Source organism: Pagrus pagrus, assembly GCF_965226575.1.
Source record: "Pagrus pagrus genome assembly, chromosome: 7".
In the NCBI taxonomy this organism is placed as follows: Eukaryota; Metazoa; Chordata; class Actinopteri; order Spariformes; family Sparidae; genus Pagrus; species Pagrus pagrus.
The window spans coordinates 28,506,493-28,531,648 of record NC_140191.1 but is presented as its reverse complement, the minus strand read 5'-3'; the positions used below and the strand labels follow the sequence as shown (position 1 = coordinate 28,531,648).

General features: G+C 40.7%; 1 protein-coding gene across 1 annotated transcript in view; it reads right to left on the bottom strand.

Moving 5' to 3' along the window:
* Nucleotides 1-25,156, bottom strand: part of cep192 (centrosomal protein 192) — a 39,036-nt gene that overhangs the window by 10,755 nt on the left and 3,125 nt on the right. The window contains exons 8-47 of the mRNA XM_084358598.1: nucleotides 25,013-25,102; nucleotides 24,579-24,731; nucleotides 24,245-24,395; nucleotides 23,791-24,008; nucleotides 23,054-23,176; nucleotides 22,326-22,481; nucleotides 21,992-22,244; nucleotides 21,752-21,892; nucleotides 21,568-21,632; nucleotides 21,043-21,264; nucleotides 20,568-20,709; nucleotides 20,009-20,091; nucleotides 19,646-19,912; nucleotides 18,469-19,336; nucleotides 18,231-18,348; nucleotides 17,201-17,357; nucleotides 16,156-16,819; nucleotides 15,879-16,049; nucleotides 15,330-15,478; nucleotides 14,866-15,096; nucleotides 14,033-14,158; nucleotides 11,470-11,610; nucleotides 11,148-11,211; nucleotides 10,794-10,933; nucleotides 10,119-10,211; nucleotides 9,634-9,752; nucleotides 7,703-7,900; nucleotides 7,150-7,240; nucleotides 6,013-6,192; nucleotides 5,548-5,808; nucleotides 5,259-5,380; nucleotides 4,542-4,651; nucleotides 4,003-4,165; nucleotides 3,549-3,639; nucleotides 3,329-3,401; nucleotides 3,053-3,176; nucleotides 2,133-2,238; nucleotides 1,802-2,030; nucleotides 1,009-1,085; nucleotides 584-679 (exon numbers count right to left, since the gene is read on the bottom strand). Coding sequence (XP_084214724.1) covers nucleotides 584-679; nucleotides 1,009-1,085; nucleotides 1,802-2,030; nucleotides 2,133-2,238; nucleotides 3,053-3,176; nucleotides 3,329-3,401; nucleotides 3,549-3,639; nucleotides 4,003-4,165; nucleotides 4,542-4,651; nucleotides 5,259-5,380; nucleotides 5,548-5,808; nucleotides 6,013-6,192; nucleotides 7,150-7,240; nucleotides 7,703-7,900; nucleotides 9,634-9,752; nucleotides 10,119-10,211; nucleotides 10,794-10,933; nucleotides 11,148-11,211; nucleotides 11,470-11,610; nucleotides 14,033-14,158; nucleotides 14,866-15,096; nucleotides 15,330-15,478; nucleotides 15,879-16,049; nucleotides 16,156-16,819; nucleotides 17,201-17,357; nucleotides 18,231-18,348; nucleotides 18,469-19,336; nucleotides 19,646-19,912; nucleotides 20,009-20,091; nucleotides 20,568-20,709; nucleotides 21,043-21,264; nucleotides 21,568-21,632; nucleotides 21,752-21,892; nucleotides 21,992-22,244; nucleotides 22,326-22,481; nucleotides 23,054-23,176; nucleotides 23,791-24,008; nucleotides 24,245-24,395; nucleotides 24,579-24,731; nucleotides 25,013-25,102 — 7,026 coding nt within the window. The remainder of the gene's footprint in view (nucleotides 1-583; nucleotides 680-1,008; nucleotides 1,086-1,801; nucleotides 2,031-2,132; nucleotides 2,239-3,052; nucleotides 3,177-3,328; nucleotides 3,402-3,548; nucleotides 3,640-4,002; nucleotides 4,166-4,541; nucleotides 4,652-5,258; nucleotides 5,381-5,547; nucleotides 5,809-6,012; nucleotides 6,193-7,149; nucleotides 7,241-7,702; nucleotides 7,901-9,633; nucleotides 9,753-10,118; nucleotides 10,212-10,793; nucleotides 10,934-11,147; nucleotides 11,212-11,469; nucleotides 11,611-14,032; nucleotides 14,159-14,865; nucleotides 15,097-15,329; nucleotides 15,479-15,878; nucleotides 16,050-16,155; nucleotides 16,820-17,200; nucleotides 17,358-18,230; nucleotides 18,349-18,468; nucleotides 19,337-19,645; nucleotides 19,913-20,008; nucleotides 20,092-20,567; nucleotides 20,710-21,042; nucleotides 21,265-21,567; nucleotides 21,633-21,751; nucleotides 21,893-21,991; nucleotides 22,245-22,325; nucleotides 22,482-23,053; nucleotides 23,177-23,790; nucleotides 24,009-24,244; nucleotides 24,396-24,578; nucleotides 24,732-25,012; nucleotides 25,103-25,156) is intronic.

Genomic DNA, 25,156 nt, shown 5'->3' with positions numbered 1-25,156 from the left:
TCCCAACACACACACACACACACACACACACTGTTAAATAAGTTAAATCATTTTAAAACAAGACAATCATAATCTAGTCAAGATTTAGTTACAACTCTGGACTAATACAAGATTGAAAACAATGGATTGATATTGACTATTGCCTATAGCCTATAGGCTTGTGTTAACATTGTATAGCCAAAGCTCAATATTATTAAATGTAGAAAATACTAAAACACACTTTCTACCATTTCTGATTCATGTTCATGCTATTCATGATATGGCCTCATAATTTTCCTCTCAAAGTGCAACAGTGATGCATTTAACTCCGACTCTAATGAGCAAAATTTTCCACCCACCATAGCTTCATAAACTCCTGTAGGAAAAACTGAGACAGCATACTTAGCCTATAATTGTAAAGACACATTTTCTTTTTAACATATATGCGCAAAAAAATATGTGTATTTACCTTTTTTTATCTGAATGCATTTCACAAGATTGTTTTCCTAATAACCCATATCATTTGCAGTAAATCTTGTCCAATCCGTTTACAATGACTTGCTCTTAACATTACTGACAAGTCCAGCAGCATGTGAGTGCCTACCTCCATCTTCTCATGGGCTCCCAGTGTGCCAGAGACCCTGGAGCATCTGAAAGCAGTGTAAGTGGCCCGGTAAACATCTCCAGTGTTGTCAACTCCCTGAGGACAGAGAAGGGATGACAGCTTGACCTGAGTGACTGCTATCACACAATGGCCAGTAACAGCACGAACAATAACATTAAATTCACAACAGCAGGAAAATGAACCTACAAAATTAACTTAAAGTGAGTCACAAGACAAAATACAAGATTTTAGCTCCACTTACACATTAAGATAAACTATGTTCAAAACGAAATTGGAAATAAACCTCAAAAGAAAAAAAAGCATTTGTTCCCAGAGGGCTAGTAAAGATAAGAAACATAAAAACAGTAAACAGGAATGAAAGAGTAGACAGAAGAAAGAAAAATGAAGAATGAAGAAAAAAGCACCTTTACGTATGGGGGAGCAAATGATGACAGGTACCACCTCACTTCCACTTCCTTATTCTGCACCTCCAGCTGGGCCTCTGAAGTAGGAACAGAAAACAGAGAGGTTGGGCTTCACACAGGAATATACACACAGTGTGCTGCCCACAGACTCCGACTCTTTCTCAAAGTTATGACAGTCAAACAAGTTATTTCACAGGGATTGTTATGCAAAAAAAATGTATGCACCATTTTACAGATGGTTCTTTCATGATGTTAGCTTATGGGAAAAAGTCTTTTTGGGCTGCAGTGCATCACGTGACGATGTAATTACACAGTCTGGCCAATACAAAAACTGGCTACAAAACCTGGTGGTCTTCCTGGGAGCTTGAGTCACCAGAGCAATCTTTCTTTCTCTTGCTCGACCACTCACACACTACGCACTGCCCTGTTTCTTAAAAAGGAGCCACACAGCTTTTATAACTCCTACATGACATATGACTCCCAGATTCTACCATAGTCATACATCATTATTCATTATTGGAAACGCCTCAAATTTTGTGACTTTGAGCACAAAATTAGGTTATTTGTCAAAAAATATTTAATAAACAGCATGGCTCATCAACACTGCCAGGTAAGGACTAAAAGTATCAAATATCATAAAAATATCAAAATATACTTACACTTAAATCTCCCTAAATCTGACACCCTGGACCTTTAAGGCTGGTCTGACTTCACCACAATGTTCTGATTTATTCTACACCCCAAATTTAGGTGAACAGAGCAACATCTGTCCTCTGGACAGTCACCTCCCTACCTGATGTTTCCCCTGAGGGAGTGGTGAGGAAGTGGATGGTCTTGTTGCTGATCTCCACCAGGGCTTGAGGTGGCTGTGGGGTCTGTGGAGGTAGCAAGGTCTTGGTGGTAAGCCTGACCACAGGCAGCACAGGAGTGGCAGCCTGAGGAGGCAGGGCTGATAAAGTTGTGTCTGCTGGGGCCGCTGATACATCCAGAGCCAGGTCCCGACGGATTTGGACCTTAATAAACTGAACCAGTAGTCACATTGCAAAAATTCAGTTCCTGTTAACTTCTCATAACATAAGACAATATTCCTAATTGACTTGTCTTGATGTCTCGAGTGTCCATACCTTCTGTTGACCGTCACACTGGACGTAAATCTGTCCACTCCATGGCAGCAGGGCAGATTTAGATGCTAGTGAAGGATTGGGACTGATCAAAATCTGCAGGTGGCACCTTGGTTAACAATAAAAAAGAAATTAGACAAGTCGAATAATTAAAAACACAAGTATACACAGTCAAATGAATTATCATTGAACCTTTGTGTAATTGTTCATTTGTTAAAGCTATGAAGACTCTAGTTGTAAAGTGCTGAGCTGCCACTTTTACATAGATATACCTCAAATAAACCGCATTTAACATTTAATACATGTCTAACACACTTGATGCAGGGTTCCCAGACCTTCTTAAATTCCCTCAAATTTAATGATTCAGTTTAAGACATGGATCATGATTAATTACTGTGACAACACCAAGAACATTTAGAATTAGAACTAGCAGCCTTTTTTTCAATTGTTATTAGAGATGTACTGATACCAGTTTTTCCTTCCTTATACCGATTCCGATACCTGGGCTTTCGGTATCGGCCAATACAGAGCACCGATCCGAATGTTGAAGACAATACTGTGTCCACCCAGTGTGCAGACTTGTCAAATTACAGACACATCAGAGGTCCAAATGTCAGTAGTAAAGCAGATTGCCTACACGTCTTTCAGCCTACACGAAATGTGTTCCCTCACCGTCTCAGATAGAGCCATGTCTATTTTCAAAAACTGTTAAAGCGTGATCTTTTTCCTCTCTAATTCACAAACTTTCAAGGATTTCAAGGGCCTGTGGGAACCCTATTGACATGGTATACTCACCTACAGTGTGGTGAATGTAAATAAAACAAGGAAACACATAAATACATGCAGGAAACATCATGAGGTACAATTCTAACCCCAAATACTCAACTTTATCTCAGCCAATAAATGTAACTGTTTATTCTTACTGAGGCTCGATAACTCCATGCTGAGGGGTGATGGTCAAGCAGTGAGCAGGCCAGGACAAATCGAAGCTCAACTCTCTGGATGTGTTGTTCCGAATCTGAACCTGACTGGTGGTAGCTGCACCATCTAAAACAATGACAAGAACAACAAATGGTGTCAGACGTCATTGCAGAGTCATTCACCTATGGTTTTAGAGGTGACTGCCTTACCAGCCATGCTTATTGGGGGGTTGGAATTCAAAGCTAAGGTGATGAAAGTTGAAAATATAGTCTACTTACTGATGGTGGGAGCTGTAAGGACAAGTTGTTGTGGATGGATGGTCCAGGACTGCTGGTGTAATGGCTCTGAGGCCTGAGGGACAAAGAGACATTCTGCATTTAAAACAAGAATTGTTTTTTATGACAATTTTCATCATATCCAACTGAAACAACACTAACCTAGTCAACACTTCTCTCATCACAAGAACTCATTCAAGCTATTAAAGAGCGCATATGGTACCTTTAAGGAGGCCTCTGTCACTCTCAGTGCTGGACCTTGGGGACCTTTTACCGGCAACACGTCCAGAGTCACATTGCCATTTGGCGAAACACTGGAAATTACACAAAAACATTAAACTGTACATTGTGTTTTGCAGCTCTTTTACGACTATAGTGCTTTCTGTAATTGAACACAGACAACTGAGGATCTCATCCATGAAAAATGTAAAGACCCAGTACTTCTGTACCCAGTGCTTCTTTTACAAAATGAGATTGTGGTATTAAGTAGAATTACCATGTATTTCCCCATATATTTTTAATGTAAAACTGAAATGCAACTACAGTACTGAACACTATAAAGCACTTTATTTCTGCATCCCTGCCTTTGTGTTAAATGGATTTGTTGTATTGTCAATTCAGAAGGTTGAAGCAGGTCCTATTGTATTACAATATACTAGAAATGTTTCTGTTGGTACCTGTCTGTGTCTGAACAGTGTCTTGCAGAGGGCAACAGCATTTCAGTGTGGTCGCTCTGCTCACAGACTGAGCTCTTTGTACTTCCCAGCAATGACACCACTATCTTGCTCATGTTTCCATAGAAGATGTGAGCTTCATTGGGACGTGGGGGCAGGTCGTAGGCTACAGAAAAAAGTTAATAATTAGTCAGACCAACCAAAATTTGAGACATGTAATTCCGACAACCCTTTAAAATTCAATCTGTTATTTTGATTATTTTTTCTGTACCTTTATACAACGGTGACTTGCTGCTAAGGCCTACTTCAGTTTACGCATAAGATATAGAAGCGTTCATGAACTAACTTCCGGGTAAAAGTCACTCTTCACGAATTAATATGCAATACAGCAGCAAAATTAAATGTGATAACATTGCAGATCATTACTTTTAATATTATTGAGTGAAAGGCCAATTTCAGTTAATTTTTTTTTTAAAGAAGAGACAAAGTAATAATAATTATTATAATAATAACAATAAATTATTATTATAATGACATCTTACGCTCTGTAATAGTTTCTTCGCCCAGGAACTTCTCATTAAAGTTGATGTTTTTCAGCAGACTGTTCTCAGACAGAGCTCTCCTCAAAGCCTCTGGTTTACTCTGAAGCAATCTGAAAGAACAAAACACAAACACGCTGTAGGAGGAAAAAAATGTCTTTCTCACAAAAGCAGAACCATCTGGAATTAGATCTAGAATTAGACTTTATCAGCACTTTTAATGAAACAACTATATCCCAGCTCACAGATCTGTAGATCTGTTAGCAGCAGCATCACACAAATACCTCTTTGTGCACAACAAAGCTTTACATAGACACTTTGTCTTTTAGATCTTATCATGGAAATACATGAAAATAAAGGAAATACTGCTCCAATTAATACATGTCAACAGTTTCCTTTGTATTATTCTTACTGTACGCATTTATAAAATATGTCTACAAGTGTATTCCGTTTTCTTCTGAAACATAAGAACTTCACTAAGCAGTGAAGTTAGTCTACATTTGTACTGAACAGATCAGTACTTTCATGCTGAAGCAAAGGGACATTAAAACAATCACTTCAGTCCAGAGAGATTCACATTATTTTTTTGAACAGGATACTTAAGTTGACCTGAGGACAGCTCAGATCAACTTAAGTATCAACTGTCCGCTAGTAATTCCAATATCTCCTAACTAACTACTTAAAAACAAATAAACTAAACTGAGTGTTGGAAGGTCTCACCTCCTATACTGCTGCCTGGACACCTCATCTCCACAAAACAGACAGACAGTAGCCAGCAGTGCATTGACAGACTGACACAGGTTTTGTTCTCTTTGGGTGGACTTTATAAGCACAGTGATCACCTGAAAACAAATGATTAACATTTAATTCACATTTTCTACTCTTCCTGTGTATTACTGCTTATCATTAATTCTAGTGTCTTGTGTAGCACTTGAAGAAATCTTTTTGCAGCAATATTGTATTTCCCGCACTAGAGTATGACTACTGTTAGTTGTATCTTCTCTCCTACCTCTTGTGTCCTTTCCTTCAGTACAAACTGTGACGGCGCGAGGCTGATGACAGACTGTTCCATTACTGATCGTGTCTGTACATCAGAGAAGGCCATGGCTTTGATGAAAGCTGCTCTGGAGCCTGTGTTCCTCACGCACAGACAAACTTTGCTGACGCAACCGACAGCGATGTCAGTCATTTTCGCCACATAGCCGTCTGCCTGTTTCCTCTGGTCTTCCAGGATTATGTTGCTTGTCCCACCGTAGCCCGACAGTGGAATCTGAGGGTGGGAAATATAGGAGCCAAATTAAAGTATAGCCCAAGTCTTTCTATATGAAAAAAAGAAAACATAGCAAAGAGGTGGTGATGAAAATAAGCTGGAAAAAAGAGGGAGGATGTATAGATATAAGAGAGAAATGCAAAGTGATGACTACAGACAAAGAATCCAGAGAGCAAGGCAGGACCAAAAATGTCACATCCTCACAGTGAATTTGACCCCTGGCTGTGAAGGTCGGACTCCAGACTGTTTGATCTCCAGCTTGGCCAACATGCAGGCCACCCTGGTGGGAGCAAAGAGTAGGTGGACGGTCACGTCCTCTCTGGGACGAATTGACAGCTCCCCATGTCGGGTCAGACGCTCCTCAGGACTGAACATACTCTGGAGCTGAGGAAAAAACAAGTTTATACACTTCACATTTGAACAGTGTAGACATTCCTTATGTAATTAGTCAAATTATCTATGTTTCATGTTTCATATCTGTTTAATAAGGTAAAAATGTCAGAATGTCAGAATAAAGGGTCAAAAACTGTTAACCTTTTAAGGGTATGTCAGTGCTAAACGAAGGCAGCTGGTCTTGCTTGAGGTTTATTGAAGACATTTCACCTCTCATATGAAAGGCCTCTTTAGCTCTAACGGACTGGTGGGGAGCCTGTGGCAATTTATCATTTGTGGGGTTGTGAGCAAGTCTGTTGGAACTGAAGAAGCTTTTTGGGTAGGAGGTGAAATATTTTCAAGAAACTCAAGCAAATCAAGTTGCCTTTATTTAGCACTTAGGTATACCATGACTGGGATTATTGAGAACCTTGACAGACGAGCTTTAAAGGGGAACTCCTTTAACACATGAAAGTCTGTTTACAGCTATTGGGGAGTACTATGCATTTGTGGAAGAAGTTGTATATACTGTAGCCCTTTCTGGCTCCACAGGGAGCTGCTCAAAGTCTGAAAAATTGCCTCAAGTGAGGCTACTGTGATTAGGGGTAATGTGAGCACCATGTTTTGGCAAGAAAGATGAATAGAAGAATGCATTGAATAAAAAAAAGATAATATTTCTGGTTCTCCTGAAGTACAATGCTAAATCAGTGAAGAACTCCTTAAAAATGGCACACTGATGTATTAATCTTAGGCCTCTTCCCTGTCTGGTTGTACAGTGAAAAATCATATAAAGTAAAACCATCTTTGGTCACAAAGTGGATCACTGATTAACATAAAAGACACTCTAGAAATGAAAACAAACCCTGCAGGTAATTCTAAGCGGGATATCAAAACACAAACACAGGATGTGAGGATACTCTAACATCTCATTCTTGTTCAGTATAGAAATATGCATATATCAAAATCTACCTGAAAACAGTCCTGGTCTTGACCACGAATAAGCAGCCGCAGCTGCTGTGTGGCATTGGTCGAGTTGTTCCGGAGAACCAGCTTCTGTTGGCTGAAAAACAATGGCAGCTGTTGGTTCTGAGATAACAGTTAATGTGCAGAAGCATCAAACTGACAGTGAGAAACTTTGGTTTGAGATTCAGATTCATTATCTAAATGTCCTCATTTGTGTAGCAATTCAAAGTCTAACCCGGACCCAGTTAAACCTTTTTAAAGAATACATCCATCCTATAGGCGATTCAGCTTTCTTACTGCTGTCTGCACTTTATCTCTCTTCAATGAGTGTAAATAAATTGTGCATTATGTTCAAACAGCTTCTGAGGAATCACACTCCCTGTAGACGCCCTCTGGCCCTTTTCATGAATAACATTATACAAGCCTCAATATAATAAGGTGGACCACTGGGCCTTGAGTTTTTTATTGATTAGTTTCCAATGAATAATTGATACTTATAAAGTGTTTTTTCTGTAACCAAGTAATAGTGAAATTAATGAAAAACTGAAAAGTTGCTTACATAGCTCGTCCCAGAGTGACCCCTCCCCAGGCTACGAACTGTTTATTAGACAGAATTGGTGGAATGTCAGTGGCCACACCAGCACCACAGACAGCAGCAGAGGGATTGGCAGGATTCCCAGAGTCTTCTGGGACAATTTCTCCTTTTAGGGATACCTCATACTGAGGACCTGATGGCAGCACCAGGATGGTGAGAAGGCTGTAACACAGCAAGCAAGTTAGTCCCAATCAGGGAGTTGTGATGTCCACTGAACATGTGACAGGTTTTGGGTTATTCAAGGACACATCCCAAGACTATTACTTATGAAGGCTTCATCAAAATTACGACCTGGTGAAGAGGATTACATCAGAGCAAGCACAGTGCATTACATTAAAAATAGTCTGTTTAGTCACATGCAATCTTACAATTAGGGGTGTCATGATCTTGAGTCAGATATCGATCGAAATGACGTCAAGATCTCAATCTTTGAAATCAAAGGTGGAATTGAGGATTGAACCACGCCCCCAGTGTCATGTCTGGCAGGCGTGCCAAGAGGGGAAAACACAAAACAAAAACACACACAGCATGTCAGACTACACTGTAGTCACTTTCACCACACTACCGTCTGTTTGCTATGCGCGTGTAGCAGAGGCGTCCACAGGTTACATGACAAATATGGCAGGACATCTCCGCAGAGCCACTAGATGGCAGGTACCCTCTATGACTTCTTTTGTTTACAGTAAGTTTCCAATTGACTGGTGAATCAAGTTATTGTTACATTTATATTGTTAATAAATTATTTTAATTTGACAAAAAGGCCTTAGTGTAGTACATCGCAAACGAATAATGGAGATTATATCACTCACAACTATTCCTAACACCAGGAGTAAGGGTGTGTGTTTGCTTGTGTGTGCACACGTGCGTGAGGGAGAGTGAGAGAGACGAGACGAGACGAGCCGTGTGTGTGTGTGTGTGTGTGTGTGTGTGTGTGTGTGTGTGTGTGTGTGTGTGCGTGTGTGGGGAAAGGAGTTATTTGGTGTAGGCTATTAATCTCTTGCAATTTAACACGAATTAGTTTCCACATCTTAACATGATATCTAGTCATAGCGACATCAGGCTACAGCCTCTACAAATACCATACGTTCTAACTAGCGATGGTAGGCTACGTTGAATTAGCTAACATCAATGTTTACGTTAGCTTGTGTCGGCGACGCTTGGTGAGCTGGTGTTAACTGGATGCTTTCGGTTCAGATGTTGAATCATTGTTGACGTGCTGTTGTGGTACGCCAGTTCTGCATTGCAGTAGACACATTGCACTTTGTTATCTCTTTTTTAAGTGTGAAATGATCCCAAACTTTGGACCTTCTCTGTCTTTTACGGACGGTTTCTTGGCTCTCCGCCATCGCGCCCACTCAATTCTGAACGTAGTGGTGTGTGTCCGCAATAACAGTCCGTGTGGAAAAATGATCCCTGAGCTAAGCAGGCCACATAACGCGGGTGATAGGAATTAAATGAAGCCTCGAGGCAGAGAATTTGTGACGACCATTTTTTTGTAATCGAATTATTCGAGTTACTCGAGTAATCGTTTCAGCTCTACACTCATGTAGACGATCTTTTGAAATAAGAATAAAACGAGTTATCATGGCATAAAACCAATGATCCTAGAATAGTCTAAAAATAGCATAGCCATCTGTGCTAAAAGAAAAAAACAAAAAAAGATAAAGAATCTAACCAAATTGTGAGCTTAAAATCGATAATCAAATGGAATCAAGGATTTGGAATATCATGACACCCCTACTTACAATAATCCTGTTAGAAATGTGGATGAGCATTAAAATAGTCAAAACTTTAGGTTATTAAAGCAATGATCTAGTGGTGTTAACTGGGTTTCTCTAATATCTATCTACTCCCATTTAGAAATGTACATGAGAAAGCAATGAAGATTTGTATACCTTTCTCGATATTTCCTGCTGCCCTGTGCTTTGAAGGAAACCATGATGCCTTGCTCCTCTCCCACTCTCAGGGACAGTTCATCAGGTGTCACAGAGAAACTGTCCTCAGCATCACTGTGCTATAAACATGAATAAAAGAGAGGCAATGAGACAGATTCTACGCGAGAAGAGGGAAAGAATAGGGACAAGTGACAAGACATGTTGGGAGGTGGGGGGGTGGAGTGCAGAACATGGGGAAAGTGAAGAAAGACGAGAAGACCTAGGAGAGGGACTTGAAAAAGGAACAGCAAGACACAAAGTTAGTAAGAGAGTGAACAAGAGGAGGGAAGAAAGATGACAGAAAGGAGGTGAAAATAGAGAAAACAAGAAAAACAGGAGCCAAATATCAATGAATCCCAACTGTATGTGCCACAGTCTGAGCCCAAAATGTCACAGAGGCTTACCCAAACCCCAGATCTAATAAGAAAAGTAAAGGTCAGAATTACCTTGAGTTTTAGCTGCACGTCAATGTTCCCCGCATTCTTTAATGGCAGCATCTGTTGACTGGATTTACCCAGTGGAGCAGACAGGCTGACAGTCTAGTCAAAAGAGGCACAAAAAAGTAGTTGACTGCCAACTCTAGAAAAGGCCAAGAAAAGTTTTTAGATGTTATATGAAACAAAATCAGAAATGTAGATAGACTGTTACATAAATTAAATGCAGTGTGTAAAAGTGGAATTGAGAATCCCATCAGGTTAACTTTCAAGAGTTTAACATCCACATTCTCAGTGACTGGCCAGGTGCCTACACGTACTTCAAAAATTACCATGGTTTAAAGTGGTCTGATATGTTTAGCTGAACGGTCCCGTGTTGGTAACTGTTTATTCAAGAAATACCCTATGTGAGCTTCTCTTAGATCATTCTTTTAATCTACATTCTTTTTACATTATCAATAACAGGTGTATTGTTGTATTGTACATTCACCCCTAACCATTCGTATGTGTCAAAATAGTCTCAGTCCACATACTTGCACACAGTTACATTCAACTGGTCAATTCAACATGAGCTGAACAATGTCGTTGCTATGAAGACTATGAAATACTCCTCATCTTTGCAATCTAGCAGTGTGCAGAGCTAAATCATCAGTCTGAAAAGAAAAATTAAAATGGTAGTTTGAGTACCTGCAGGTCTTTAGGAGCATGGACCCTTGCAGTTCCAGACCTGGCTCTGAGGGAAATACTCCTTATCACATGAGTCCGACCGGGGGAGTCCACTTCAATGTCCACCCGAGCACTGTACTCATCTGCCACCCCAAGCTCTCCTGTCAAGCACAACCAATGATACAGGGATACCAGAAAATAACTGATTTTATTTACTCTGGAAAATGAAAATGTTAAATCCTCAGGTCTCGTAGATTATGATAACTTAGGTGACATATTTAATAGTTAACACACTGAATTGCCTTTAGCATGAATGATACCAACGGTTAAATCCTTTAAGTGTGAGTCATTAAGTATTGAATCCAGGGTGATTACCTGAAGAAGCTGTGTACTTTTGCGGAGCCTTGAAGTGAACCCAGACCGTGAAGCTCTGTGGATTCTTTAAAAAAGAAGAAGAGAAACAAATTTTAAAACTTTTTTTTGTTAAATATTTTTTTATTTTTCATTCAAAAAGGTGATAAAGGATGTGAGAAACTCCATTACCCATATGTTATTATGGGTTCTGCCTTTCTTCCAGAAATTAATTAAAATTAACATTGGTTGAAAGCTTTATAGTAAATATGACACAAAAACATACAACATTAAATAACTGTGTAAGTGGCAGAGATGCTGAATAAGGTTGTAATGTTTTTCTAACCTCTCCATAGCTGGCATGCATCACGTGATTCATCACCGAAGGAGAGGACACCTGGGTCATGGGTCCAGCCTCCTGTGTTGCCTCAGATGTCATGGTAACAGGGTGCTTGGAGAAGGTGAAGCATCGCCATGCTGTAGCGTTCTGGAGATCAGATGATGAGATGTAAAATTTGCCCCGCTCAGAAACTATTTATTATGCTCAAAGCAAGCAGATCTACCAAACCCTGAAGTACCAGCTCATGGCGAAACATTTTCAGCTCATGTTTATGTGTATGTGGCCAAAAATCATTATCTTATCGTTTGTTTGATTTTTCCCCCAGAAAATAATTAACTGCTTTTTTTTTTTTAAATTCAGAACAGTATTGGAGTTTATTTATTTTTGAAATATAACTAGCTGTTATTTCTAGAGTAGCAACAGAAATATTTATATGAGTGAATAAGGAAAACACCATGTTTCCAACACATAAACTTTACTTGGGCAGGCTGTCCATGTATATTAACTGCCACCCAAGTATATCTGGTGACACATTTTAGAATTATTTATCATTTTATGTTAATATTATTATTTCATGTTTTTTTTTATCTGTCTGAGACAACAAAGTCATCCAAGATTGATTAACTAGTGGACAATCTACCCTCGCTATGATTAGGGGTGCCATGAATCTCAAAAAATTCACCATCCACGGTTCAATACGCACTTATGGCTCGCAGCTTTTCAGTTTTGCAGTTATATTTTGTGTTTCTACTTCCCATGCATTTCTCTCTAAATTGACTGTGTGTGTGTGTGTGTGTGTGTGTGTGTGTGTGTGTGTGTGTGTGTGTGTGTGTGTTTGTGTGTCGCTGTCCTGCAGTGAGAGCGAGCTGCTGTGTTACCAGAGATTACCCCTCCCCACGAGTAATTGGCCAATCACTGTTAGTATAACGTAATGACGCTGGAGTAGGATAGAATACAGTGAACATGGCAGACAGCATGGCGAGCAGGGTGGAGAGGCAACAGTTTGAGAAAACACCGTCTTCTGTCAAATCTTTGGTGTGGGGAGATTTTGGTTTTGGTGCTGAATACAACGATGAGGGAACAAAAAACAGTTGACAGAAAAGTAACTGTCTGCAAGCTCTGCTTGACCCATGTCGCTACATGAGTGGAAACACTTAAAACCTGAGCACACATCTGAGCCACCACCATCCAGCAATATCTGTGTGGTAGTAGGACAGCCCAGCAGGTAACGCCGTCAGTGAAACAACATTCTTTCTCCGATGCCTTCAAACAAATCTATCCCATCATTTCAGGAAAAAAAAATCACCGGAGCAGTGGGGACGTTCATTGCTAAAGACTTGCAGCCCTTTACAGTGGTGAGAGAGATGTGGGTTTTCGTCATCTAATAAAAACAATTGATCCATGTTATAGTGTGCCCTCTCATACATTTTTCAGCAGCCAAGTTATTCCCAACCTTAATAAAGACACAAAGCCATAGAAGATGAACTAGCTAAAACACAGAGCCTTGCACTCACCACGCACAGTTGAAATGAATGAAATGAAAATAGAATAGCTGGATAACGGATATTGCACTTAACATCCTGAATATACTGAATTACTTAAACTAGACCGAGCACTTGCTACTTTTAAATTCATGTTTCTATCAGATTATATATATAGGTTACCAGCTGTGAACTGCAAGGATAAAAGTGCACTTTCACTTTCGAAATTACTTTGCCTTTTTGTCATACCAGTAGCGAAGTCCAAGAGGCACTTTTTGGCACTTTGAAAATATTTTCATATAGGTTTATTTATTTGACATCATACAATACACCAGAAATGTAAAATGATTTTTGTTGTTGCTTATAAACAAAATAAAGAGAGAATTCTGGATAGTAATATTGTAGCTTTTTTTCCCTCCTCACACAAAGAATGTGTACGAAACCCGACGGAAACCATGATCCAAAACAGAGGTACGTATCAAACCGTGGGCTAAATGTATTGTTGCACCCATACTTATAGGTCAAACTCTTCTAGGTTCTGCAGGCAACACGTTTAGTATATTGCTTCTGCCTCTAGCAGTTAGACATGTGTATTGCAGCACAATTGGTGAAATTCAATGATTCGATGTCAAAATGCTTACCTACTACACAATATGCACACAGTTTGGCAGGACTGACAAAAAGCTAAGTTGTAAAAAAGAAATTTCATTACCCCCTACAACAGCCTCAAATTTAGTTAGAGCAGAAACATAAAGACCCCTTTGTACTGGATTTAGGACCAATTTTAAATTACATAAAAAAAAATATTAATAAAAAAACACTTAGGTTAAAAACGTTTTAGATGCGGTTAAAACCTTGATCATCTTCAAGGGGCAATATTACGTGGTGTCTGAAACCTTGCTGCTTAGCTGCATTTAAATATATGTGTTTAAATCTTACAGAGTTGTAACATGTAGGCACCACAAAGCTGCCACTGGAGGTCACTGTATCAGTTGTGGTTCTGCGTGTGTGTGTGTGTGTGTGTGTGTGTGTGTGCTTGTGTTAATAAGTGCTCAAAGAATAGGTAGAAAAGTACTATGTTGACTTACTGCACTGATGACCAGCCGGATGGGCACTGTCGCATGAGTCTTGTTGAGCAGTTTAAGAGGAATTGATTTGGTGCTGCCTACTGGAAGGTCTCCAAAATCCAGACAGCCAGATTTGCTTACTTCAACCTGAGAGTCAAAATGAACTTCAGATCCTGTCTTACATACAATACAACATATATAATTTAGATTATATATATACACATATATACACACACATACATACATACATACTGTATATAAACATATATACACCGATCAGCCACAACATTAAAACTGCTGACAGGTGACGTGAATAACATTGATCATCTCATCACAATGCAATGTTCTGCTGGGAAACCTTGGGTGCTGGCATTCATGTGAATGCCACTTGACACGCACCACCCGATCCAAACACTATTGTGGACCAAGTACATCCCCTCATCACAACAACACTACCTGATGGCAGTGGCCCCCCAGCAGGACAATGTGCCCTGACACACCGCAAACACTGCTCAGGAACAGCTGGAGGAACACAATAAAGGGCCCAAGGTGTTGACTGGGCCTCCAAATTCCCCAGATCCCAATCTGATCGAGCATCTGTAAGACGTGCTGGAGAAGGTCTGATCCATGGAGGCCCCACCCCCCAACATACAGGACCCAGAGTATCCACTATAAAACGCCCTGATGCCAGACACCACAGGACGCCTTTAGAGGTCTTTAGTCCATGTCTTGACAGGTCAGAGCTGTTTTGGCTGCACAAGGGGAACCTTCACAACATTAAGTAGATGGTTGTAATGTTGTGGCTGATCGGTGTATATGGTTAAGAGTGTGATCTGTCAACTGGAGCCCCTCACCTCTAGTGCAGGATTCTCTGCTATGGCAACCAGCACCACCCTTTTAGCAAAGATACTGGCCCTGGCAGCAACCTCAGTCTCAGAAGATGCAGCCCAGGAGCAAACACTGAGGACAAACTGGTAGACACCAGCTTGTGGAGGGATGAAGATCACCTTCTGGTCCTCTGTAGTCTTTGGACCAATGATCGTCTTGTTCTTCACAATAAGCCACTGGTATGGCAAGCTGTCCACCTGTAGGGATGGGCATTGAAGATAGAACAAAAGGTGATAATTAAATGAGCGAGCCATAGGATTCATCAAACATTGATTATTATAAGATTTCTGACTGAACCAGGACAACAAAGTTTTTAGGCAGCCCATTGTTTCAAAACAATATTTTAAGGTTTTTGGACAATTTTGAAGATTCTTTTAAAATATTATGTTTGACAGAGTATGGAATTTGTCACACTGTGCTTTCTGCTCACCTTCTCTCCATCAATAGCCAGGCTGGTGACCCTGATTGACACTTGCTGCCATCTCTCAGAGGGGTTGAAGAGGCTGAGGGAGGTCTGTGAGGCAATGCCTACACAGCAGGAGTGAGGGAACCGCAACTCTTCAGGCACCACCACTTGGCCTGAGGATGATAGTGGAAAGATGAAAGCTGGTACAGGGAAATGCTGCCCCTCAGTGCAGAAGAGGAGGTACTAATTGGAGTGAAGACAATGAGACTTGAAAACTATAATGGATTTCAGCAATTAAAAATTCATAGTTTAATTGCCTGTTGCAATGTTCTGCTATGCACAAGATTGATTATCTTCCTATATATGACAAACTGTTGCCAAAACAAATGATTGGTTTAGGTATGAAAAATAATACAAACAAAAGAACAACAGTATGAATGAATGGTCTAATCTCACTACATTCAAACAGTCATTGTTTCTAATTTCAATACTGTAAACAGTATATCAAAATGGATAATTTAACTTTTTTATGAACACCGAAACCACGGCTACATCTCAGTTCCTCAAGCCCACCTGCCATCAGTGGCTCTGCACCATATTGGCTGAAGGATTTTCCCATCATTCCCATTTCCTGCTGGCTCTGATGGGGTTGAGGGAGATGATGGGACCCAGCAGCCCCAGAAATCCCCAGAGGACCTGATGTGGGATGGATGTGTCTCACCGTGAGATCACTGTTGGGTATGCCTGAAAAAATGCAAGAAGAAGCTAAATATTAATTTATCAATATATTTTACACACAGCTGCTCCTCATTCAAAGTAGAGAGAAAAGACATGCCTGTCGATGACATACTGAAGAGACCGTTTCCTGATGCTCCCACATGATAAGCAGCAGGGTGTAATGGAGCTTCAGGTCCCAAATACTGATGGGCCAGCTGGGAGTTGAAGAGCGAGCGTCCAGTGAGAAGGGACTGCATATCTCCCTGGTGGGGAAGGTCAATCAAGCCGCCACACTGGGGCTTAAAGCTTGGGATAGGCACATAGTGAAGTCCCTCTGATGAGTAGGACGGAGGCAGGCCAAGGCCACCAGCATACACGGACGATGACACTGAGCTAGCAGCTCCCCACTGATGAGAGCTCTGAGGAGCTGCAGTGCCGTTAGCTTGCTGAATGTTTAGATTACTGCAATAGCCTGAGTCCACCTTAGTTAGCTGTCTTACATTGGAGTCAGAGAGGTGCTTGCTGTTTCTGCAACCTGATGAAAGATCCCCAGGGCAGTGGTAGTGACTTTCACTCTGACTGCGAGTACAGCTCAGAGCTGAACCACTGCGTGAGGGCTCTGAGCTTTTACACTGCTGTACTGGTAGTGGGTCCAGACTTTTAGAATGCTGCGGTTGAATCATGTCCAGACTTTTGGTAAGGCCAAGCATATCGAGGTTAGACAGTGCATCTGGTTCCACAGGTGGCGTTGGACTGAATCTGATGATGGTGGTACTTAGTGCCATAGTACAATTATTCTGTGGAGGACAAAAAAACAGAGACAACAAAAAACAGCCATGATTAATACAGGACTAGAACCATTTCACTAATAACATAACTGAACTTCTTTTCATCTCTTTAAGTCATTGAAAGCATGTACTCTTCAAAATAAAAGGTTCACAGTTCAAGGGCTAATATCTATTAAATGGTATTATTTGGCCTGCAACATTAACATTACTGCCAAACTGAAGCCCTGCAAGAGCACATTTCCAACATTTCAAAAATAATGTCCCCATGATAGTGACCTGGCAATGCAAGATTAACTTCACAGAGCACAGACCATGTCTCGTGCAACAAGAAAGGAACTTTTTGTGCTCTTGCAGACAACGTTAAGCCTACCTGAATTTGTCCTACCGTACCTTTTGTCTCTCAGGTGTAGGTATGACAGTACCATCATTCATTGAGATGTATGTGAGCCTGCTGAGACTAGGGCTTGAGCAGGTAGACTGAGGAGAGAGGTCAACACATGGATGTCTGTCTGCCAGACCTCCACTGGACGACGCAGGTGACGCCATACTAGGAAAATAAGACAACATGGGAAGAACTTGAAGCCACAAAATGATTGTTATTTCATAATAATCACTATACGGGCTGAACGATGACTCAAGTAAATTGAATAATAATAAGAATAATTTGATGATCAAAATGTTTTTTTGCCCTTGAGGCTTCGTTTAATCCAGGGGAACTATACAGCGCACCATGTTTAGCACGGCTGGTTATTTCTGTTGCACAACAGGCTTCCGTTATGGATATGTTGTGTGTAACGTGAGCGGAGGTTCAGGTGTCAATCTGGCAAGTCATTATGAGAAAATAAAATGTCATTAAATGTAATGATATTGTGTTTTTTGCATTTCAAAAAATTATTTCCTCTTTAAAACCCAGAATGTAATATGGCAGAAGTGCATTGCACTAAATGGTTTAGTTTTCAACGATATTGTGTTTTTCATTTATTTATTTTTTTTGCATCGTAGAAAATGTTTTCTTTAAAAAAAACGGTTACCAGTGCCATGAAGCCAACTCAGTCAGAAAAAGCTACGCTTGTGGAATGTGAATGTCAGGAGGACTCAGGGTCTTGTCAGCTTGAGACATTTTTTTATGATAACTGTTTCAGTACACTCTGCCCAGACATTTTTTGCAATGTTACCAAAAAAATAATAAGATTTTTCTAAAGGAAGAGGCAATTAGTTGTTCGTTCATTATAAGAGACCTTAGACCTCTTATTTTCTGCTCTGTATATTACTATAGCCCTTTAATGAAGCAAAAGTAATTTAATGAAAACATTTCCGCATGCTTGTCCGATTACTCGATTAATTGCAGGAATAATCGGTAGATCATTCGATTACTAAAATAATCGATTCAATACACTTGACTCATGATGTGAAACATTACCAATCAGCGTTAGGAATGGAGGTCTGACTTGGAGAGGAGTGAGTAATTGGAGAGGTGGACGGTCTGAAGTTGCACTGCGTTTCCTCCACACAGGGCTCAGAAAAACCTTTCAGCAGTTCTGAGAAACAAAGTTAACATCAACATATGAATTCATCACATCATATCAGTACAGTCACAGGGGCAATGACTTCTTATCAAGAGCAATATGGTGACTACTGATCTCTACAGTTTCACTCACCAGACGAAGGGTCTCGTAGAGGCTGGGAGTAGCCAACATGTTTCTCCATAGAGCTATAAGGTAGTGGAGCAGCCATGATATTCCTGGGTGGTGGTTTTGTCTCTGGAGAATTACTGGGTCTGTCCTGCTGCTGCTGGCCTGCACTCCTCCCCGACTGTGTCTGTGGGGAGGAACCTTTAAGGCAAGACAGGCCTGACTGCCCATTCCTTGGTGGGGTTCTTGTCAAGCCAGGTTTGCTTTTATCACTTTTTTGTGATGTTTCTAAGGAAGACCTAGTAGTGTTGGGGGCTTGTGGGTTCAGTTCTCCAAGCTTCACTCCATTTTCTGTGAGCATCCTGCCTGAGGAACCACAAGTCTTGGTGACAGAAGAATGGTTATCCGATGCTCCCATTTTGTCTGCAGGGGGCTTGAAAGTAGAAGATCGATCTGAGCCTACAGACCTTCTGGCAGAGCTAAAGGATGTACAAGGACGAGGAATAGAGCTTCTTTTTGAGTCAGCCTTATGACCTGCCGATAATGTATTTAAAAGGGACAGTGCAGATGAGTTAGTATTTAATGTCGTCTCTCCTCTTCTGTTTATCTCCTCAGTTTTTGTACTTGTGGGCTTCTGTGGAGTCTCACTATCCATTCGCTGAGCTGAGTTCCCCTGTTCCTCAGGATATTCTGGCTGATGGTTCCTTTGAGAATTGCTGAGGTTGTCAGCCCAGCTGGTCAGGTTAAAGGTGGTGTGTGCCACAGAGGCATCACTGCTGTCTGACACATCAGTCTTTTTCAGGTATTTCTCCATGTCAAAGGCACTTAGCTCTCCAACACAGGTGGTGCTCTGTAGCGTGTCCAACAAGGCACTCTGATATGGCTCAGGGAGGACCTGTGGTTAGAGCAGAACATGTTGCTTTTTATGTCAGGTTTATTTTAAGATGAACATTCTTAGGGAAAGTTGTCACAATATAATTGCGGTCAAGCTTTATTCGATTTCTGCATTCAAAGACTAAACTTCCTCGTCTAGACTCTTCCTGAGACCTGGGTTAAAATATTCGATTACTGTTTATGTTCTAACCCCAGAAAATGAAATGGGAACAGATTCACACAATTTTGCAGTGGGTGGAAATAACCAACTCAAAATACATACTATTAAATATAAAAGTAATATTTTTTTGGGGAAAAAATAAAAGCTTACATGTTCGACGGAGTGCGACTCCTCTGTGTAGTTGACAGCAGGTCGATTCCTCGCCCTGCTCCTCTTGGACAGCTCCATGATCATGGTAGCCAGCTGTGATGGGTCAGTGCTAATGGACGCATCAGCGATGGCTGAAGCAATCGTGCTGATACTCAACATCAGATGGCTGCTATTATTGTCGGGGGACATACAGCTCTGGTTACCCAAGCTTGACTCAGAGCCAGAGCCCTCACTGTGGTTGGGCAATGCAGCTCCAACAGTATGGTCCTAAAGAGGAGATGTTATGTTAGAAAGTCATGCAGCTGTATATGTAATCCCATATGGAGTTATTCAAATATCAATCCATGAAAAAGAGCCCTTTACCTCCTGTTTACATGGTTCTGGATTAGTATCACCTTTTGGTGACATCCTTTCACCTGGTGCCTCAAGAGTTTTGTCCAAGTCCTCTGCAAGGAGAAGATCATGAGTAACAGTCACAGAAACACAGAGCAAATAAGGAGTATCTCATAGGAGGGCCACTTCAGCGTTCCAAGTACTACAAGAAAGTGCAGTATTTCCTAATATAACTTATTGAAACCTTTGAACTTTATTTCTTGCCAGACACTAACAGTACAAATCTTTTTTCTTCTAAATTACTTATTTAAAAACTTTGCAATAGGCTTGCAGTGGTAGTCGGTGTTCCCCGTGTGACACGGTGGTCGCGCATACACCGATTACATTAGTTGCCCATCGTCGTTTTTCTTATTAAAAAAAAAAATCAATAGTTCAACAACAGGCGCTACAATTACAAACTGACGGAGGCGCCTATTCCATGCAGCAGCAGGGCCTTTCAGACCCCTGGTACAAATCATTTCAAAATGAGCAAAACACGGAAAAAAGATCAGGTACTGCCATATGAGCCACAGCAATCGAAAGAACACACCTGGGTTGAGAGTTGTATCTGCTTCACTCAGTTCCATGGCATCACTGTGAGGAAAGTTATCTCTAACCGAGAACTCTGAGGGGTGAATTAGGGCAAATGGTTCCCTCTTCTCCGGAGAGGTAATGATGTAGCCAAAGGATGGCTAAAGAAACAAAGAACAAGCTTTTAAAACATATTACAATTCCCTCTCAGAGGGACTTTAAAAGTGACTGCAAACCCAACTTGACTTGAAAAAAAAAATAGCTGAAACACAATCTTCCTTAGAACTGTTATTTTTGTCTCTCCAGCCAACAGAAAAAACACTGTGGCAGCGAGACCTCATCAGCAATCAGACACCAGCTGCATATTAATGTTAATGTACACCCTCCTCTATGACCTTATGTATGACTGAACTCTCAATAGCCTATGTATGAGACCGACTGACAGAAAATATGTTTTAAACTTCTGTAACAACTACAAAAGCAGTTTTACTGACCCGTTTAACCGCATCCACACCAATGCTGCCCAGGCATCCCAGGGCTTCAGAGCGTTGTTCAAAAAACTGCCCCAAAGACAGTCGCAGGTAGCTTTGGTCTCCCTGCTTAAACTCTGAGGCAACCTGGGAAGCCCTCATCAGGATCTGGCTGTCGATGGGGATCTTCCAAGATGAGTCACTGTTAAAGGTGTTGTTGCTGCTGACTGGTTCAATCTTCTCCTCCTGTGCGGGGAGCAATACTCACATAAACCACAAAAGGTTGTGCTTTCCAAAAGACAATGTAACTGAAAATGTATGGTTAGCGCTTTCCCTTATTAATTTAGATTCATTTATTCATTTGTTTATGTTAATTTGGCTCTAATAAATAATATCATCAAAATTACTTTTTGGTTATTTAGTGTGTTGGGACAGATAAACAGATGAACATTGGGTATTCTACAATGTCCTCTGATGACACTTGCTGGTCAACCAAAGCTAGTACTAGCAGTTTACTTGACAGAAGGGGAAAAGGGGACAGTTATATACCTGGATGAACTGGTGCTCCTTCTCAAATTCCTCTTGATCCTTAACTATCTTTTCCATAGCATCACCTGCAAAGGAGGAAATAATGGCTAAGGCCTCTATTTATTCACAGTGATTTGGAAAAAACAAAAATACTAGAGTAGAACAATCTCATAGTTTACAACAGAGCTGTGGACATGGTACGTACTAGAAGGAACAAACTCCTCAGTCTGAAACTGGTCCACATTCTCTGAGGTCTTCCCATCAACAACTTTCTCAAAGGAGGAGTAATATGCCAGGTCTGTCACCCACTGCCCATCTTCATTCTGGTACACCACGCCACTGGTACCTGAAGTGACAAGCTATGTTGTTTGTATCACACAATGCACCACACAATGCACCACTGTGTGTCAAATTTGAGCATGTACTAATAACTCAGTAAATGTACCTTGTTGAAACTCGAGCTCCAGGTTATCTGGGCAATGGTTCCACCCATCATCTGAATCTTCCTGGTGGAAGCTCTGGGAGAAGTACTTGGCTTCCAGGGAGGTGGAGAGGGGATTGTTGTCATCTTCACTGGTACTGCCTGAAGCCTCTGCACCAGTCACATCACCACCTCTTAGGCCCAAGAAAGGCCTGGCACCATCAGGCTCATCTACTCCTTCATCATCATCCTCATCATCACATTCTGTGAGCAAAACCTGGGGGTGTGTTGGTTGACAAAGTTATATAGGCTGCATAAGAATGGAAATATGTTCAAATATGAATTCTCTTTTTTTCACCTGGGAGAGATGGAAGCTCCCCTGGGTGCCTTGAATGTGGGAGGCAGTCAGGTTTGCTGAGTTCTGAGGCCGCCTGAGTCCTGCTCCACTCTTTAGGTAGACCGAGTCTAACAGCCTGTCAACAGTTTGCCCAGACTCTGTGTTCTCCATGGCATCCTAGCATTCAAATCAGAACCACAGTAAGAGAGGTTTCAAAGGACGTTTTATTTAGTAGTATGTTAGCCTTTGCAGCTTTTGCTTTATTCACGTATTCTCATTATGCGGTGATTCACATCAACTTCTTCCTAATGCAAAAAGTTCATCAATTTTTCACTCAAATCATGTAAGTGGCAAAAGCATAAAAGGGTTTTATTACAGCATAATGAAAAACATTGGACTGATAATCCTCAGCATGAAAGACACTCACAAACTATGACTCACCAGATGACTTTGTATTTCAACATAAATGTTATTTAGAAGTTATATTTCACCTCAAATGTAACTACAGACAAGACTTTATTAATCCCTCAGCAGGGCTGTTAGAACAACTAAAGAGTCATAGCCAGAGGGAAAAGAACAACAGTGACTGAGGTATGGATAAAAATGTAAAACAGAACAAGCAAGACAAAAAAAAAACTAATAAAGTGGAAAAAAAGATGTAATGATAATGATAATAATAATAATAAGACTATACAAACTGTTTATCACCAACTTTTGCAACAGTGGGTGTTTCATACTGAGCAACTCACCAATGCCTCCTGTCGGTCCAGGACCATGCTCCAGTTAACGGCAGAAAGCCTCTGGGGTCCCCCTGATGCCCCCAAAGAGGAGCTGGTCTCTCCTGTTCCTACAGGACCCAAACGGTCACCCATCTGCAAAACATCATGTCAATCAATCAATCAACAGATCTTCAGATGTGTAAAAGTAAAAAAGTTAAGTGAAAGTAAATAAATAAAAATAAAAATGGAATGTGTTTAATAGTAGAGATGTTCCGATGCCATTTTTCCCTTCCCGATACCGATACCTGGGCTTTGGGTATCAGCGTGTTTAAAAAAAAAGATTTTTTTTCCCCTTTTAACAGCTTTAGTTAGTTTAAACTACTAACCCTGTAAGGATGTAATATGATTGCTAACATGGTTGTATGGCCTGGCTCAGGTAAAACCTTGCAGAGAAACATTGCCATGTAACAGTCTTTTATTATCTATTTTGTCAGTCATAACCGAAAAAGAACAAATAAAGAAATCTAGGAATAAATAACAATTCCTTTAAAATCTGTTGTGTGCAGCCACTTTTTATATACAACAGTTTTAAACAGTAGTGAAACAGCAACTTAAATAAATAATTCCCTGAAAACTTGTTTGCTTGCCGCACCGGATATAAAAGGAGTCTCGAATATGCACAAAAAAATATCTAAAATTGTAAAAATGGACATACGGCCATTATCAATGTTATTAGTTACACCTGTGTTTGTCAGTCTCATTCTTACCTCAGTATGTCTGGAGAGACTGTTCCTTCCATGTCCAAGCTGATTATTCACATCGCCATCCTCATATTCACCAGCAGCACTGCTACCAACAATCCCCAGCCCACGAAGGACATCATAGGTTGTTTGGACATTAGCCGTTTGGGGAGGGATGGTTAAAACTCCACCGTCGTTTCCGCTTTCCTCACTCCCACTGCTTCCATCCCCACCTCCTCCATCACCTGAATTACACAATGACACAACAAAGAAGTGGTCATCTAAACATTTGTGGAGACTGACTGACAAATCTGTCTAAAATAAGTTAGTGTTCACTTGAACTACCAAAAAACAGCTTGTTGTTAAATGCATGCGTCAAACCTTAAAAGGCATTCATGTAGAAACATCATAAAAGTAGGAAACCTGGAAGAATAAAAGTAATAAGGCAGTGAAGGACAATCCTCTAAGTTGAATATTGCACCTGTGACTGGAGGGTTTATGACTTGTCCCTCGGCAGATCGCCTGTATTCAATACCAGACAGAGATGAACCACCACGACCACTGGAAGCTTCATCATCAGAACTGCCTCCCTCTAAGCCTGGCCTGAAACTGGGACGATGACTCTCTCCAACCTGTACCAACAAGTAGATATACTCACACATAAAAACATGAACTGAATAAAGCAAAACTCTGTTGTACAATACAAATTGATAAAAAATGGCGCTATTCGATACTGTATTTCTGATGCCAACATTGATAATTACATTTGAGTGTTAAAAAAATATCTGATAACAATATCGTTTACTATTCCTGACCAGTTGTCTGGAGGTGCTTGGCAGCAGTCGTGTCCTGGTTGCGTTACTGGTCCTTCTGGCAGACTCCAGTTCATCCTCAGTGTCCTCATCACTGGCTGGACAAGAGTCCATACCTGTAGCAGCCAGACGGACATTGGGCATCTGGAAGTCCTCCTGACCAAAAAGGTAGACAAGATACAGTAAGACATAACAATAAACATAAAGAAAAGGAAGATAAATCTACAGGGTGGTTGTTTGACAGAATAGTAGAAGAGTGTAAGTTTAGAATCAACAAAGTTAGATTAATAGGAGTCTCTTGCCAAACCCCTATTTTCGAGGTGATATTGAAAACAACTGTATAGTAGCAGGAAGCTCATATATGCATAGTTCTATATGTATAGTATGTGCTGGAGGCAGCACATGGACACAACACATTAATTATTAAATTTGCTCACCTGACTGTAATCATCAAGGAAGTGGTGTCTATACTGTTCTGGTTCTGTAGAACTTGGGTTTGATGGGTCATCAGCACCACTTGATAGTCCCTATGAACAATCAAATATATTAATGGGGACACTGAAACAAACACATTGTAGTGA